This window comes from Micromys minutus, assembly GCF_963924665.1.
Source record: "Micromys minutus genome assembly, chromosome: 1".
In the NCBI taxonomy this organism is placed as follows: Eukaryota; Metazoa; Chordata; class Mammalia; order Rodentia; family Muridae; genus Micromys; species Micromys minutus.
This window is the reverse complement of record NC_137969.1, coordinates 122,306,371-122,320,257: the sequence shown is the minus strand read 5'-3', so window position 1 is coordinate 122,320,257 and position 13,887 is coordinate 122,306,371. Positions and strand designations below refer to the sequence as shown.

The window sequence follows — 13,887 nt, the reverse complement described above, 5'->3', positions numbered from 1 at the left end:
AAAAAAAAAAGGTTTTACTAGGGACTAAGAGGAAATGAATTTGTTTTGTCTTTTCTTGCTTTAAATTGTAAGCAGGAACACACCGTGTTTTGTTGTCTGCAATAATAAAGGGAGAGAGAAGTACATCAACTGAGGCCCACCACTCCCCACACGGGAGGCTGTGAAAAGGGTCCTTCCTCACTTTCTTCCTTCATCCCTTTACCCTTGAATGCTTGGATCTTCTGTTTGATTTAACTTGATGTGTAGCTATGATAATGGTTGAAGTTAAGAATAAAAGCACAGCCTTCCTACTCGTGTGGTCGTTGTGACTTCCACCATGGCATACCGCGGCCAGGGCCAGAAAGTACAGAAGGTGATGGTGTAGCCCATCAACCTTATCTTCAGATACTTGCAAAATAGATCTCGAATTCAGGTGTGGCTGTATGAGCGAGTGAATATGCGGATATCGGCTTTGATGAGTACATGAACCTCGTATTAGATGATGCAGAAGAAATTCATTTGAAAACAAAGTCAAGAAACCAACTGGGTCGGTTCATGCTAAAAGGAGATAATATTACTCTGCTCCAGAGTGTTTCCAACTAACAGTGGTCAAACATGGGAGAAGTTGAGAAAGCTGTTTGGTGTTTTTAAAGATGTCTTCTGCTGGGAGCTACATTTACTCATCTTATTTTACTTGCACATTATCATTAGATGACAATAAATGTTGTGAGGTTGTTTTGTTAAAAAAAAGAAAGAAAGAAAGAATAAAAGCACATGCAACCTATCCCCTAAATTATGTATGAACAGCAATTGGACTCAGACATTGGAGCAGATCATAGGTAAACTTATTGATTTTTCTCCAAATATCTAATGCCTACCCACCCACTCTTCCCCTTCCCTTCTAATCTGCTCTTGCTATGATCAAGACAGTCATGACAAACACCATAGCAAAGAAAATCCACATGAAGAAACGATCTATGACTTTGGCGACCTTCTTCCACTCGCTGCCCTTGGAGTTGGTGGCCTTGTGGTCTTTGAGGCACTTGGCAATGTATTCAATATTTTTTGTCAGTACTTCATAACGTGCACAGTAACTGTCAGTATTCTGGGGGATCCCACCCTGGTACCCCAAGTCATTCTTTAAGAGTTTGCTCATGTCCTTTTTTCTGGGAAGGTCTTTGTTTCTGGATGTTTTCAGGTTGGACCCTGGGAGTTTGCTATAAATCTTTGTGATTTTTTCCGGCTCCTGGCTGTGGCGGGGGCTGAGGCAGCTCTCACCCACATCGTAGACAAACAAGATCCTGGACATATATTTCAGGATGACTACCTTGGCCCAGTGTGGCACTGGCCGTGCCTCAGCCCCACAGAAGTGGATATTCATCACCATGATGGTGAGGGCCGTGGAGGCAGTGATCAAGGCCATGGTAGCTATGTAGTATTTTCCTGGAATGAAAAGAACACCAGCTAAGTTTATTTTTATATCTCTTCATAGTCAATGAAAAAGAATCCAACACCATTCTGAAGAAAACTGTCTACCCTGGTGGTCACCAGTCAGGCTTTTGAATCTGACTTCCTAAGTTTGAAATCCAGCATCATTACCCCGACTAGACTCAGAACCAAAGCAAAGTATAAAATCATGTTGGACTTTGTGCTCTATAAAACAAGTGTAGCAAGTGTCCAACTTACAGAGGTGTAGTTCGGTATAGCAGAAATGAAGCCGTCAAGTTCTCCATACCACCCTGGACTGTAATGGTTCACAAATGTTTACCAGCATATGAAAAACCAGTCCAGTCTCAAAGAACAGACTAATCTCCTCTCATGGGTTCTTAGAATCCCACCAGGTGTGATTGTTATGGAAAACAATCACCAGTGCCTAGGAAAGGAGACAGCACCACAGTCTTTAAATGTGACTTGGTTACATAAGGCAAATGTTCATGAAAAGTGGAGAAGGAAAGACACTGGGAAGGTACAAGTTAATGAAGTAAATACCGAACAACAGGGGAAACAAACTAGCCATTAAAGCCAAAGGACGAGAATGATTCTGTGGGTGAGATCACATGTTCTGTAAGCATGGGCACCTGAGTTTGAGTCCCCCAGCATCCAAGTAAACAAGCACAAATGGTTCCTCTTGCCTATACTCCCAGCAGTGGTGAGCCCGGAGGCTCACAGACCAGCCAGCCTAGCTGAGAGGGAGAACTTCATTTCAGGGAGAGCTCCTGCCACAACTCAGTAAAATGGAGAGCAATGGGGAGGTCTGCTCTTGCCTCGGCATGACCTCAGACATGAGTGAATGGGTTGGCCCTCACTCTCCACAAACAAAGCCAAGGGCAGGCTTTTGAAAAGAGGAATAAGACTGGCACAGAGATTTACATCTGCAGTCTGTTTCTCAGAATGTGGACGCTTGTGCCCAGGAGGTAAGGGTTAGCTTAGGCAACACGGAGCCACTTTCAAAAAAAGAAACTAATAAAATTGACATTTTTTTTTTTTTCTGTTTGTTTTGTTTTGAGACAGGGTTTCTTTATGTAACTCTAGTTGTCCTGGAACTCACTTTGTAGACCAGGCTGGCCTTGAACTCAGAGATCTGCCTGCCTCTGCCTCCCAAGTTTTAGCATTAAAGACACATACCACCATGTCCAGCAAACTGATAAATCTTTAGTAAGGTCACTCATGGGAGAGGAAAGTAGAAACTTTAATCCTAAAAACTGATAAGAAAAGAGATAGTGACTCGTTTCTCTTACAGATGTGTTTGGGAAAGTTTTATGTAATTGAATTCCTTAACATCTTTTGATTTATCATTTTTTTAGATAAAGTTTCTGGTTAGCTCAGGGTGACCTTGAATATTTCACTTCGCTGAGATTGATCATAAGCCTCTAATCCTCTAATTATGGGCATGCATTATCATGATTGGCTATATGTGGTGGTGGGGAGTGAACCCAGGTCTTCTTTTATGTTAGGTAAGAGCCCTACCAACTGAACTACATCCTCAACTTCATGGTGACTTTTTATTTATTTATTTTCCAATGAATTTAGGACTCCCTACACATTAGGCCAGTGCTCTTTCATTGATATATACCCCCGCTCCCCAGAGTGTCTTGATAGATCATAAAAAAGTAGGCTTGGGTTGAGGAAAACAAAATTTGAGACCAGAAAGCCTAGTGATGCAATTCACGGCATTAACGGGTGAAAGAGAAAATGTATATAGTTATCTTATAAGTGGAGACAAGACACTTGGTAATTGCCTTGGCCCGGACAGCATTTTCAGGCCAGTGACAGGCCAGTGACAGCAGAGCCGTGAATGAATTCATTGAAGACAGGCAGACTAGAGTGTGTTAGCCCTACTGTGATGCAGACACAGTCGCAAGATGGTAGAGAGAGAAGCAACCAGAAATAGGTGAGGGGTGGCTTTTATGCAGTGGGGAGCTGAGGGGACAGTCAGAGAGTCATTCAGTGTCATGGAGTCCCTGGGTTTATTATGGTTGGTAACAGCCTGGCCTTGAAGTAGTGACTGAGTCAGAAATGGCTTGGTGTGGCCTCCCATCTTAAAATGTAAGCCAGTGCCCAGAGTTTGCAGCTGTGGCTTGTTGTAGTTTATTCTCCCTGGTGAGGTGACAGTCCCTCTGGGGGGGCAGCAGGACCTGGCTGCCAGTCCAGGTTGATCTAAAGTAAAAACAGCCCTGTTCTACGGTTAGGATGGTTCAGCCCAGCTATCTGTCCCGGAACAACATTCATAATCACGACTAACATTCACTTATTACTCAGTTTTAAAAGTCCAGATTAACTTGTCATAGAGACAACGTAAACATGTTTCTGTATACGTGAGAGCAAAGGGGCTGTGGTTTTTGCTCTTGCCTAATGTGCATGAGGTCCTGGGTACAGTCTCCACTTACGGGCTGAGGAAAGAGAGAGAAGCAGAGACAGAGAGAGAAACCACTAGGTGTTGTGTTTCCCAGGACTTAGGAAGCGGAGACAGGAGAATTAGAAGGCTAAGTTCAAGGCCAGCCTGGTTGTGCTGTGAGATGCTGTCCCTAATAACAATGACAACCAGAGGCAGGAAGCACATTTCATAGGTGCTACAAATAAAATGCTGTGATTTTTAAAAAAAAACTAATGTTCCCCAAATCCTTGTATATACATTTTAAATAAAAAAATTACACTTCTTTGAACCAGAATGATTACTGCTTCTCAAACTTTTATGAGTCATCTCACACATAGGGATCTGTCGCTCATCCCACTTCAGACCATTGTTTCTGGCTGGGTTTTGGTTTTTGTTGGGGTACAGAGGCAGGCCTTGAACTCCTGACCTTCCTCCCTTCACCCCTGAGTGCTGGGTGACAGGCACACACCTCCAGGCCTGACTGCTGCGTCTCCCTTCTGTTCCCAGAGAGGTAACTAGAGGATAAAAGTGCCAAGGTCCCAATGCCTCTCTATCAGGGAAGAAGACCTGTGCTTATTTTAGAGGGAAAGTGTGTGCATGTGTTCACGTGTGTGTGCATGTGTGTACATGTGTGTGCATGTGTGTGCATATGTATGTGTATGCATGTGTGTGTGCACATGTGTGTGCATGTGTGTGTACATGTATGTAAGCATGTGTGTGCATGTGTGTGTGTGTGCAGGTGTGTGTGCATGTGTGTGTGTGTGTGTCTTGAGTTTTCTTGAAAAGGGAAAACCCCCAGAGTACTTGGGAGGTGGATGGATGCAGAAGGATCAGAAGTTCAAGGCCAACCTCAGTTATAGAACCAGCTTGGATCACGTGTGATCCTCTCTCCTCAAAAAGCAAAAACAAGACAAAAGGCTGTCTCCATAAAAAGTGGTGTCTGAATACTGGCTAACTGTAATCCATAGAGCACACAGGGCCACAAGCTCCTGGTGACTGTTGTTCTCTTTGTTCCTGAGCTGTGACATTTTTCTCTGTGTTCTATCTTAAAGGGCTAAGGTTTACTTTGGCACTGGCAAGCATCTGCTATAGCAGCAAGCCAAGGTGTTGGATCAGAGGTGTCTCCTTGGTGGCAATAGCAGGAGGTGTTAGAGGTGGCAGACGGATCTCAGCTGCAACCCTTGGCTGCAGGCTACATTATTGTAGACTTTTTAAAATGTATTCTGTGGACTGGAGAGATGGCTCAGCTGTTAGCGGATTCTAAACGGAAATATGAGAAAATGCATCTGCTTTAGAATGATTGGAATCTCAGATCCTGGCCAATGTTCACACACGCACCATCACAACTGCTAAAAAGCTAAGCTCCAAGTATACACTCACCTATCAGAGGGACATTTTCGGAGGCTGGCATGATCTCTGCCACCATCAGCTGAAATACAGTCATGGCCAACAGGATGGTCACCCCCAGAGAGACCTTCTCCCCAGAGGCTGCTGGGAGATAGAAACTCAGCGGAGCCAGGAACGATATGAGGACACAAGGGATGAGGAGATTGACGATGTAGAAGGAGGACCTCCTCTTCAGAAGGAGAGTGAAGGTCACATCTGGGTAAGGCTCCGAGCAGCAGCCGTAGGAGATGACGTTCTTCACAGCAGGCATACCATGGACCTCCCATTCCACATCTTCAATGAAGTCAGAGAGGTCACCACTGTCCAGGGCATTAAAAATGTCCACCTGGTTGCCATTGTAGGTCCAGGAACCAAAGGTCAGATTGCACTGCTGGCTGTCGAAGGGAAAATAGGTGACGTCCACCACACAGGAGCTTTTGGTGATGGCCGGTGAGTCCCAGGTGATGAGCCCATCATACCGCAGGACCACATTGGTGTTCACAGGCTCCGAGGACTCATCATCGGCCCTGGGGAACAAATGACACTGGTGGGCACTTGCTGAGGAACCTTACTGACTTCAGCCCTGGACCGCGAGCTGTGTCGGTCACTTCAGCATCTTTGCCATGGGTCCCCATTCTCTGTGAGTTTGGGATTACTTCCCATGCACCCTTCTCCTCCAGCTTCTGCAACTGGTCTGGACCATTTCCCACAACACCCTTAAAGCACCTCTGCTCTGTGTTCCCTCCAACCTTTATATTCGATGATAGTAATGATCAGAACATCAGAAATGAGGGGAGCCTGTCAAGGCTAAAATCTGCATTTCTGACCCCATTGTTGTCATCAGAAGTGTGAATGTTCATTTGAAAAACAGAGGGAAAAGGCATTCATCTGTAATCTTACAGATGCTCACTATTTTTCAGGACATCGTCTCTTTCTTGGTCAGCATCTGTCCCTGCTGTTTCTTTTCTTTCTTTTTAAGATTTATTTATTTATTACATATAAGTACACTGTAGCTGTCTTCAGACACACTGGAAGAGGGCATCGGATTCCATTACAGATGGTTGTGAGCCACCATGTAGTTGCTGGGAATTGAACTCAGGACCTCCGGAAGAGCAGTCAGTGCTCTAACCACTGAGCCATCTCTCCAGCCCCTTCCTGCTGTTTCTAAGTATGAGGACTCCATTTTCCTCTTGGGAATTAGTCTTCCTCCATGAGGTACTGTCGCCATGAGCTCATGAGAACATAGCTTCTCTAGCACACAGCCACTGGAGCAGATTTAACTGAGAGGCTGTGCATGCCTGCCTGCAAAGAACTGGTCGGTGATGCTGCTCACCCCAGTGCCTAAAGGAAGCAGGAGCCATGTTTATACTGTTTGTTCTTGGGGAGAATGGGTGGAAGCTACGCAAAGCTTAAAGAGCTCATCTATGTCAACCCTAATCCTTAAAGAGCTCATCTATGAGAACCCTAACCCTTAAGGATCTCATCTATGTCAACCCTAACCCTAACCCTAAAAGAGCTCATCTATGTCAACCCTAACCCTTAAAGATCTCATCTATGTCAACCCTAACCCTTAAAGATCTCATCTATGTCAACCCTAACCCTTAATGATCTCATCTATGTCAACCCTAACCCTTAAAGATCTCATCTATGCCAACCCTAACCCTTAACGATCTCATCTATGTCAACTCTAACCCTAACCCTAAAAGATCTTATCTATGTCAACCCTAACCCTTACCCTAAAAGAGCTCATCTATGTCAACCCTAACCCTAACCCTAAAAGAGCACATCTATGTCAACCCTAACCCTAACCCTTAAAGATCTCATCTATGTCAACCCTAACCCTTAAAGATCTCATCTAAGTCAATCCTAACCCTTAAAGATCTCATCTATGTCAACCCTAAACCTTAATGATCTCATCTATTTCAACCCTAACCCTAATCCTTAAAGAGCTCATCTATGTCAACCCTAACCCTTAAAGATCTCATCTATGTCAACCCTAAACCTTAATGATCTCATCTATGCCAACCCTAACCCTAATCCCTAAAGAGCTCATCTATGTCAACCCTAACCCTAATCCTTAAAGAGCTCATCTATGTCAACCCTAACCCTAACCCTAACCTTAACCTTAACCTTAACTCTAACCTTAATGTCAGATCTTATTCTAACACACTCTGTGGATGCTAGTGGTGATAAATCTCCTGACTCGTCTTGTTGGAGAGAGGGGAGGGAGGGAGAACAGTAAAGGTTAGGAGGAAGAAAAGAGGAGAAGGAGAAAAAAGAGGAGGAGGAAGAGGAGGAGAAAGGGTAGATAAGAGTAATAAAGCCGGGCTGGAGAGATGGTTCAGTGTTTAAGAGCACTGACTACCCTTCCAGTGGTCCCAAGTTTAAATCCCAGCAACCACATGGTAGCTCACAACTATTTATCAAGGGATCTATGCCCTCTTCTGGTGTGTCTGAAGACAGCTACAGTGAACTTATATATAATAAATAGAGTAATAAAGCCTAGATCTTAAATGATAGCTTGCTTGGAAGGCCCATGGAACATTTCTCCTACTCACTAAGAATGAGGATGGAGAGCAGTCAAGACCTTTAGGTGGGCTCTGAGTAAGGCCTGGCACACTCAAGGTTGCCATCTACCGCTGTTGCCTTTTCAAGGGCTCTTTGTAACCACCAGGAGACTCTGCCCAGGAAAACCATCCCTAGTAGGTCCCATTTTTATCTGAACAATAGAAGAACCACCCCCTCTCAATCCACAGGAGTTTAGGTTCCAGAATGAAGACAGAGGAGCTCCCATGACCTCCGGAAGGAGGTGGAACATTGAGCATGAGTTAGTCAAGAGACCTGGCTCCTTCCGGAGCACAGCCAGTAGGCCAGGGACATCCACCACTCTCTGGAGCTTCAGGGATACAGACCCATGCTATGGCTACTGAATTCAAATCTGAGGTTTTTTTTCCAAGATCTCTAGGTGATTCCCATAGACTTGGATTTACAGTCCAAGAAACATGAACCGTGCGAATGTGTGCAAGGCCCTTTGCTCTGAGAAGAACCCAAACAGTCCCAAGATGCATCTCCCCTCCATCTTGAGTCTGAATCCCACAGGACAGATTCCGGGTGGCCCATCCTACCCATCCACAGAAGCATTTCTGTTATACTGTAGATTGTCCTGCAGCCATTTGTATCTTGATGTTAATTCCACTTCCCCAAAAAGGGCTGCCTAGTCAGGTACTCAGGTGGCTTCATCAGAACCTGTCCATTTTAATTAATAAGTAAAGGAAGGAGCCAGTGATTGGGCAGGGGAAGGGAGGTGGAGAAGAAGCTCCAAGATGGAGGTTGAGAAGGGCGAATTGGATCTGAGATATAAAAAATAAAGTTTTTAGGGGCTCTAAGACTTTTTCAAAACATCCATTTTTGAGAAAGTAGGCAAAGACAGAATTTACTAGAATATGAGACCCTAAAGACACAGAAATGACTAAAGTCAGACTCAGAGACTTTCCTGTCATCCCAAGGCTATGAGATCCCACCTGTGCCTGACAAATAAAAATAATGACCCAGAGTGATTCTCAGAAAAACCACGGAATATACTGACTGATAGCCACCTGACCCTCTAGAAAGCCCTAGATAGGGTCCTGACACGTCATAATTAACTCATGCTCTAATCACCCAATTCTGAGAACCAAAACAAGGACAAAACCCCACAGAATATCTGGCTGACAGCCACAAGTTCTCATAGAAAAGTCCGAATATACAACATCATCAGCCTAAACCCCTCAAAGTTTTGAAATATATAAACAAGGTTCTGAAAATGTAAAAATAAAATTTTAGTAGACAGGTCAGGCTATGCTGATTAAGCTGAGTTAAGACTATTCTCAGAAAAATACCCTCTACCCCTCCCGGTGATAAATTCCTAAAAAAAAAAAAAGAAAGAAGAAGAAGAAGAAGAAGAAGAAGAAGAAGAAGAAGAAGAAGAAGAAGAAGAAGAAGAAGAAGAAGAAGAAGAAAACAAAACAAAACAAAAAAACCCACCAGGAGTCAGCCTGACCCTGCCACCCAGTTTCTCCCCCCTTGAGGGGGACCTTCCAAGCCAGCCCTTTTCCAAGGCCAAACCACAGGGATAGATTAGATGAGAAAATGACTAACTGATCCAAGAACAGCCCCTTGAGCGGGGGCTAGCCAATGCCTCATCCTTTGTCCTAAGATCTACCAATGAGAATAAACCAATTAATCTGTTGCTGAAATCTGCCTGGTGTGAAGAATAAAAGATGTGTGCTTTTTAAGTTCGGAGTTGACTCTCCCTGCGAGGATGAGCAACCCCATGTACATGGAAAAAAACCTCTTGTTATTACAGCGGTCTATCATCTAATTGTGTTCTGTGGGTCGCGATCCTAAGCTAAGACTCTTACAACAGATCCAGGTGGGCTTTAAGTAGCTATGATCATTTAAGGATTTTATAGGTCTAATATCTCATATAGAAGGGCAGTTTGTATCTTTGTCCATTTGATGGAATCTTGTGGAGAGGGTTTGTGGATTGAGAGTTTGATATATAAACCTGTATGAAATGCTATCAGGCCTTAGAGTTGTGTTTGTGTTGGGATTTGGGTAAACGGGATGGAGACAATAGGGCAGACGGAGTAAATCCCCAGGGAAGGAAGTCTTGGGGGAGGAGTGAGATGGAGGAGGGGCTGGTTTGGACTGAGTCCAAAGCAGCGCCCGTGGGGGTGAGACCTCTTGGGCCGATATAGAGATAAACCTTTCCATTTTTTCAACATCTACCGCAACATTATACAGTCTCTGGATCATGAGCAGATTAAATCGCATCTCTAGAAGATTCTCACGGTGAAGTCCTAGCGTGCTGACTTACTGAGGAACAGAGCTGTTAGAGTGGTGGAGACTGTGGGAGGCTGACTGAAGACTGTCAGGTCCAGGGGAGCTTGAGCTTAACAGAAAGATCCCGCCTTTCAAAACAAAGGAGCAACAACAAATAAAACCGTGTAAGAGGAAGAGGAGGAGAGAGGGAAGAGAAAGGTTAGATACAGTGAGTGAAGACGTAGCTCACGATGGAACAGGGTGGAGACTTCAGCCTGGATCGGGACTCTACTCACGAGAGAGGGGGTTCTGACTCAGGACTCACCCTCGTGTGAAGATGAAGGCAAAGTTCAAAATGATGCTTCTAGAACTCCAGAGACACAGAGGACCCCAACAGTAGAAGCTGGGGGAGGGGCACGGAACAGGTTCCTCTGACAGCACACGGGTGGAAACAAATCTATGCTTTAATTTTCCAAAGTCTTACACTTAAATATATATGTTTTAAGCCTCCAAAAATGTGAGCTGACAAGTGTCTCTTCTTCAAGCCAGCCAGTCTGTGCATGTTGCTTACCAAAACTGCCTCCAATTTTGCATCTGATGGTCTCCTTCCAACTCTGGGCTTTTTAGGACCTGACGCTCTGAACATCTGAGATTTGAGTAAGGACACAGGTTCACACTCCACGTGTGTTTTAAATGTCCCCTTGCCATGATGGTTAAGTTTCTACTAAATCAGTAGGTTCATTTGGGTAGTGCTTACTTGTTGTACAGGACGATGTCCGGCCGCCATACCAGATCGCTGGGAATCCTGACAGAGTCCAGCCCGTCGTACTGGTCTCGATCCCACGTGAGGTATGCATCATGCCAGGTTTGGCGGATCCACAGATAGGCTGTGAGAATCTGATTTCTCTCGTCCTAAGAAACGAATCCAGATGTCACTTTATCCAGTATACACTTCCGGCTTTGGGACAACTTATTCTTGATAGCAGGAATCTCAAGAGTGCCCACTTATTTTCGACCCCAAAATGAGACCTTTTAAAATTCTATCTGATTGATTGATTGATTATCAAGGCCACATTTAATGTCTTTGTACAAAATGTAAAGGAATCCAGCATTTACCTATATCTTTCCTTGGGCCAACTGCTCAGTTTTCTCTGAAAGTGGTTCAACTAATGATATACTTATTTGAACCAGGAGTTGGGAAACATCTACCAGGTGCCAAAGAAAATATCGTTCAAATCTAATAGCTCTTGTAATTAAACACGTATATGGAGGGACCCAACCATGTCGTTTTAAAATACTACCTTCCTTTTTAAAAATTGTGATTAAGGGCTGGAGGTATAGCCCAGAGGTTAAGAGCTCTGTCTGAGTTCAGTCCCCAGAGTTGAACACATAGGTCCCGAGTTCAATTCCCAGCAAACACATGGTGGCTCACAACCATCTCTAATGAGATTGGGTGCCCTCTTCTGGCCTGCAAGCATACATGTAGGCAGAATGCTGTATACATAATAAATATGTAAAAATCTTTTTTAAAACATTGTGATTAAATCCACATAGACTCAAAGTACTATTTTAGGGGACGGGAGTTAAAAGTGTGTCCTGTTCTTTCAGAGTATCAGGGCCCAGCACCAATGTCAGGCAGCTCCCCACAGCTTGTAATTCTAGCTCAGGAGCTCTGACGCCCTCTTCTGGCCTCTGCGGTCACTGCACTAACGCCCTCAAACACACAGACATGTACACAGAATTAAAAAATAAAGTCCAGTCACCTACCACACTGCAAAATCATCTCAACTGTCTAACTCGAGGACATTTCTGTCACTTGCAAGAATGGCTACAGGCATTAAGCAGTCACTGGTTCTTCCAGAAGCCCCTGGAAGCCAATGCTTTGTTTTCTGTCTGAATGAACAGACCTCTTTTGGACATTTTATGACTAGAATCATGCCACATGCAACACCGTCCTCCTTCCATTGTTTTAGACTACTAGTGTTTATGGCCAGAACTGTAGGGGACAGTAACAGGAGTGAGCGTAAGGAGCACTTAGTGACAAGAAAGAACTCATTCTGTAGAGCGCTTCCTTTCCTTGGTTCTTCCTGCTCCTGCTAGCTGGTACCCAGGACTGCCCGCTTCACTCTCTCCCAAGGTCCTATCCATTAAGACATCCCCTTAAGAAGCAAATGCTTCATTGTCACCCTTTCCCCAAGTTGTCACCATCGAATGTCACTCACCATGTCCTTTATCTGGGAGAGCGTGACCTGCAGCGTGACGTTCAGCACCGCATCCGTATCTTCTACCGGACGCAGAGCATTGGAGTAATCTTCAAAGAGATCACTGAACAATTTCTGAGCATACTTTCCGTTTGCTGTCTCCACGGCTGTTTAGAGAGAAGCACCTGGATCAGCATTTCAAAACAAGACCATCTCCGGTATTAATAAATGGGGGGGGGTGGCTCCCCACCAGCTAGGGATAACTTTGGAAGGAGCGGATGAGCTCTATTTTTTGCGGGGAGAGGGCTGGTCTCACCTATCCTGAGGATCAAGAGTCAGAAAGAGGTGTGGGCAGGGCCACGCGCGTCAGCCCTGCCTTTCTCACCAAAGGAAAAGGCTCTAGAGAAGCCCGTGTGGAGCGCTGTGCTCAGCCTCTCACCTCTGATTCCAGAAGCAGCAAAATACATCCAGCAAAAGGAGATGCAGGAACGGGGCCGGTTCATCTTTTCCCAACATACAGACCGTCCCAGCCGGAGAGCGAGGACTCCCACTTCTGTCTGTGAAGGAGACACAAAGCACACTCACTGCCACAGTCACAAACCAGATGGAGACTGCCTGCCCTCCCCTCTGGTAAGCTGAGACTGTGGCTCCAGTAACCGTGATGGGGGGGCGGGGGGCGCTCTTGGGGAGGTATCTTAGTGAATGGCTACCCTCCATCTAGACCAAAGGAGGGAAGGTAGACACAGGAGCCAAGAGCATACCGGACACCCAGAGCCTCCATGTAAGCAGAAGAGGAGCTTGCCACACTCCCCACAATTGGGTTTGGCTTGGGGGCAGCACCCAAGGAAAGCTGAATGACTCTAGAAACAGCTGACACCAGAGACCACCCCTGCCTTTCTAGCAGCATTTGAAGGGGGGAGGGGGAACGGCTGTAGATGGCTGAGTTTCTTCACTCCCTGTTTCTGACTACTTCTCCCACCGGACATGAATCTTGCAGAATAAATGGGTGGGAATACGCGTGCGAGAGGGTATGTTGAATGGGAAGAGAAGTTTGAGCTTTCTGGCCATCCTTAGTGTCCCTGAAGGACAAGACTGACCAGGGAAAGAGAATCCTGTTCTCCAAAGCTACCAGTCAACATCCATGCAAACGGAACAGCACCAGGACATACTAGTGATTTTTACCTTTGCTCGGCTTTGCAGACTCAGAAACGTCAATTTCCAATTGCATCTGTAGTCTAGGAACTGGCAGCCATGCTTCTCCTGCCTGGGGAAGCTCCCTCGGAAACTGAATTAAGATAATTTGGCTGCCTAGGATCAGAGCAAGGAAATCAGATAGCTCTATTTGATCAGGTTACAGGCAGCTAATGAGCCACCCCATTTCTCTTCAGGAATATATCCTCCACATGGAAAAAACATCCAAGCTGTCAGCAAAGTGGGGTTCTTATCATCCAACCACATCTGTTCTTTAAAAAGACATTGTTTCCCTCACTCCCCAATCTCGGCCATCAGTGATACAAACCCTGAAGGAAGAATGATATAGGCCCCAGCATCATTCTTCCTTCGACAAACAACTGCTTTCTGATCTCCAAGGCTTCGAGTGCTTTTGGAGCAGTGTTTAAAACCTTGTTTTTCTGTGGGGAAGCC

General features: G+C 45.2%; 1 protein-coding gene and 1 pseudogene across 2 annotated transcripts; one reads left to right on the top strand and one right to left on the bottom strand.

Annotated features, from left to right (window-relative positions):
• The first annotated feature begins 316 nt into the window (after positions 1-316).
• Positions 317-582, top strand: LOC308426056 (small nuclear ribonucleoprotein E-like; annotated as a pseudogene). The gene has a single exon. The product of its transcript is annotated as a small nuclear ribonucleoprotein E-like (transcript).
• A 298-nt stretch (positions 583-880) lies between these two features.
• CHRNA9 (cholinergic receptor nicotinic alpha 9 subunit) lies at positions 881-12,746 on the bottom strand (the record flags this gene model as incomplete). The annotated part of the gene is made up of 5 exons (XM_080933782.1): positions 881-1,422; positions 5,234-5,766; positions 10,800-10,954; positions 12,265-12,410; positions 12,683-12,746. The coding sequence occupies 5 exons, from the start codon at positions 12,744-12,746 to the stop codon at positions 881-883; spliced, it is 1,440 nt and encodes a 479-aa protein (XP_080789908.1).
• Positions 12,747-13,887: the final 1,141 nt, after the last annotated feature.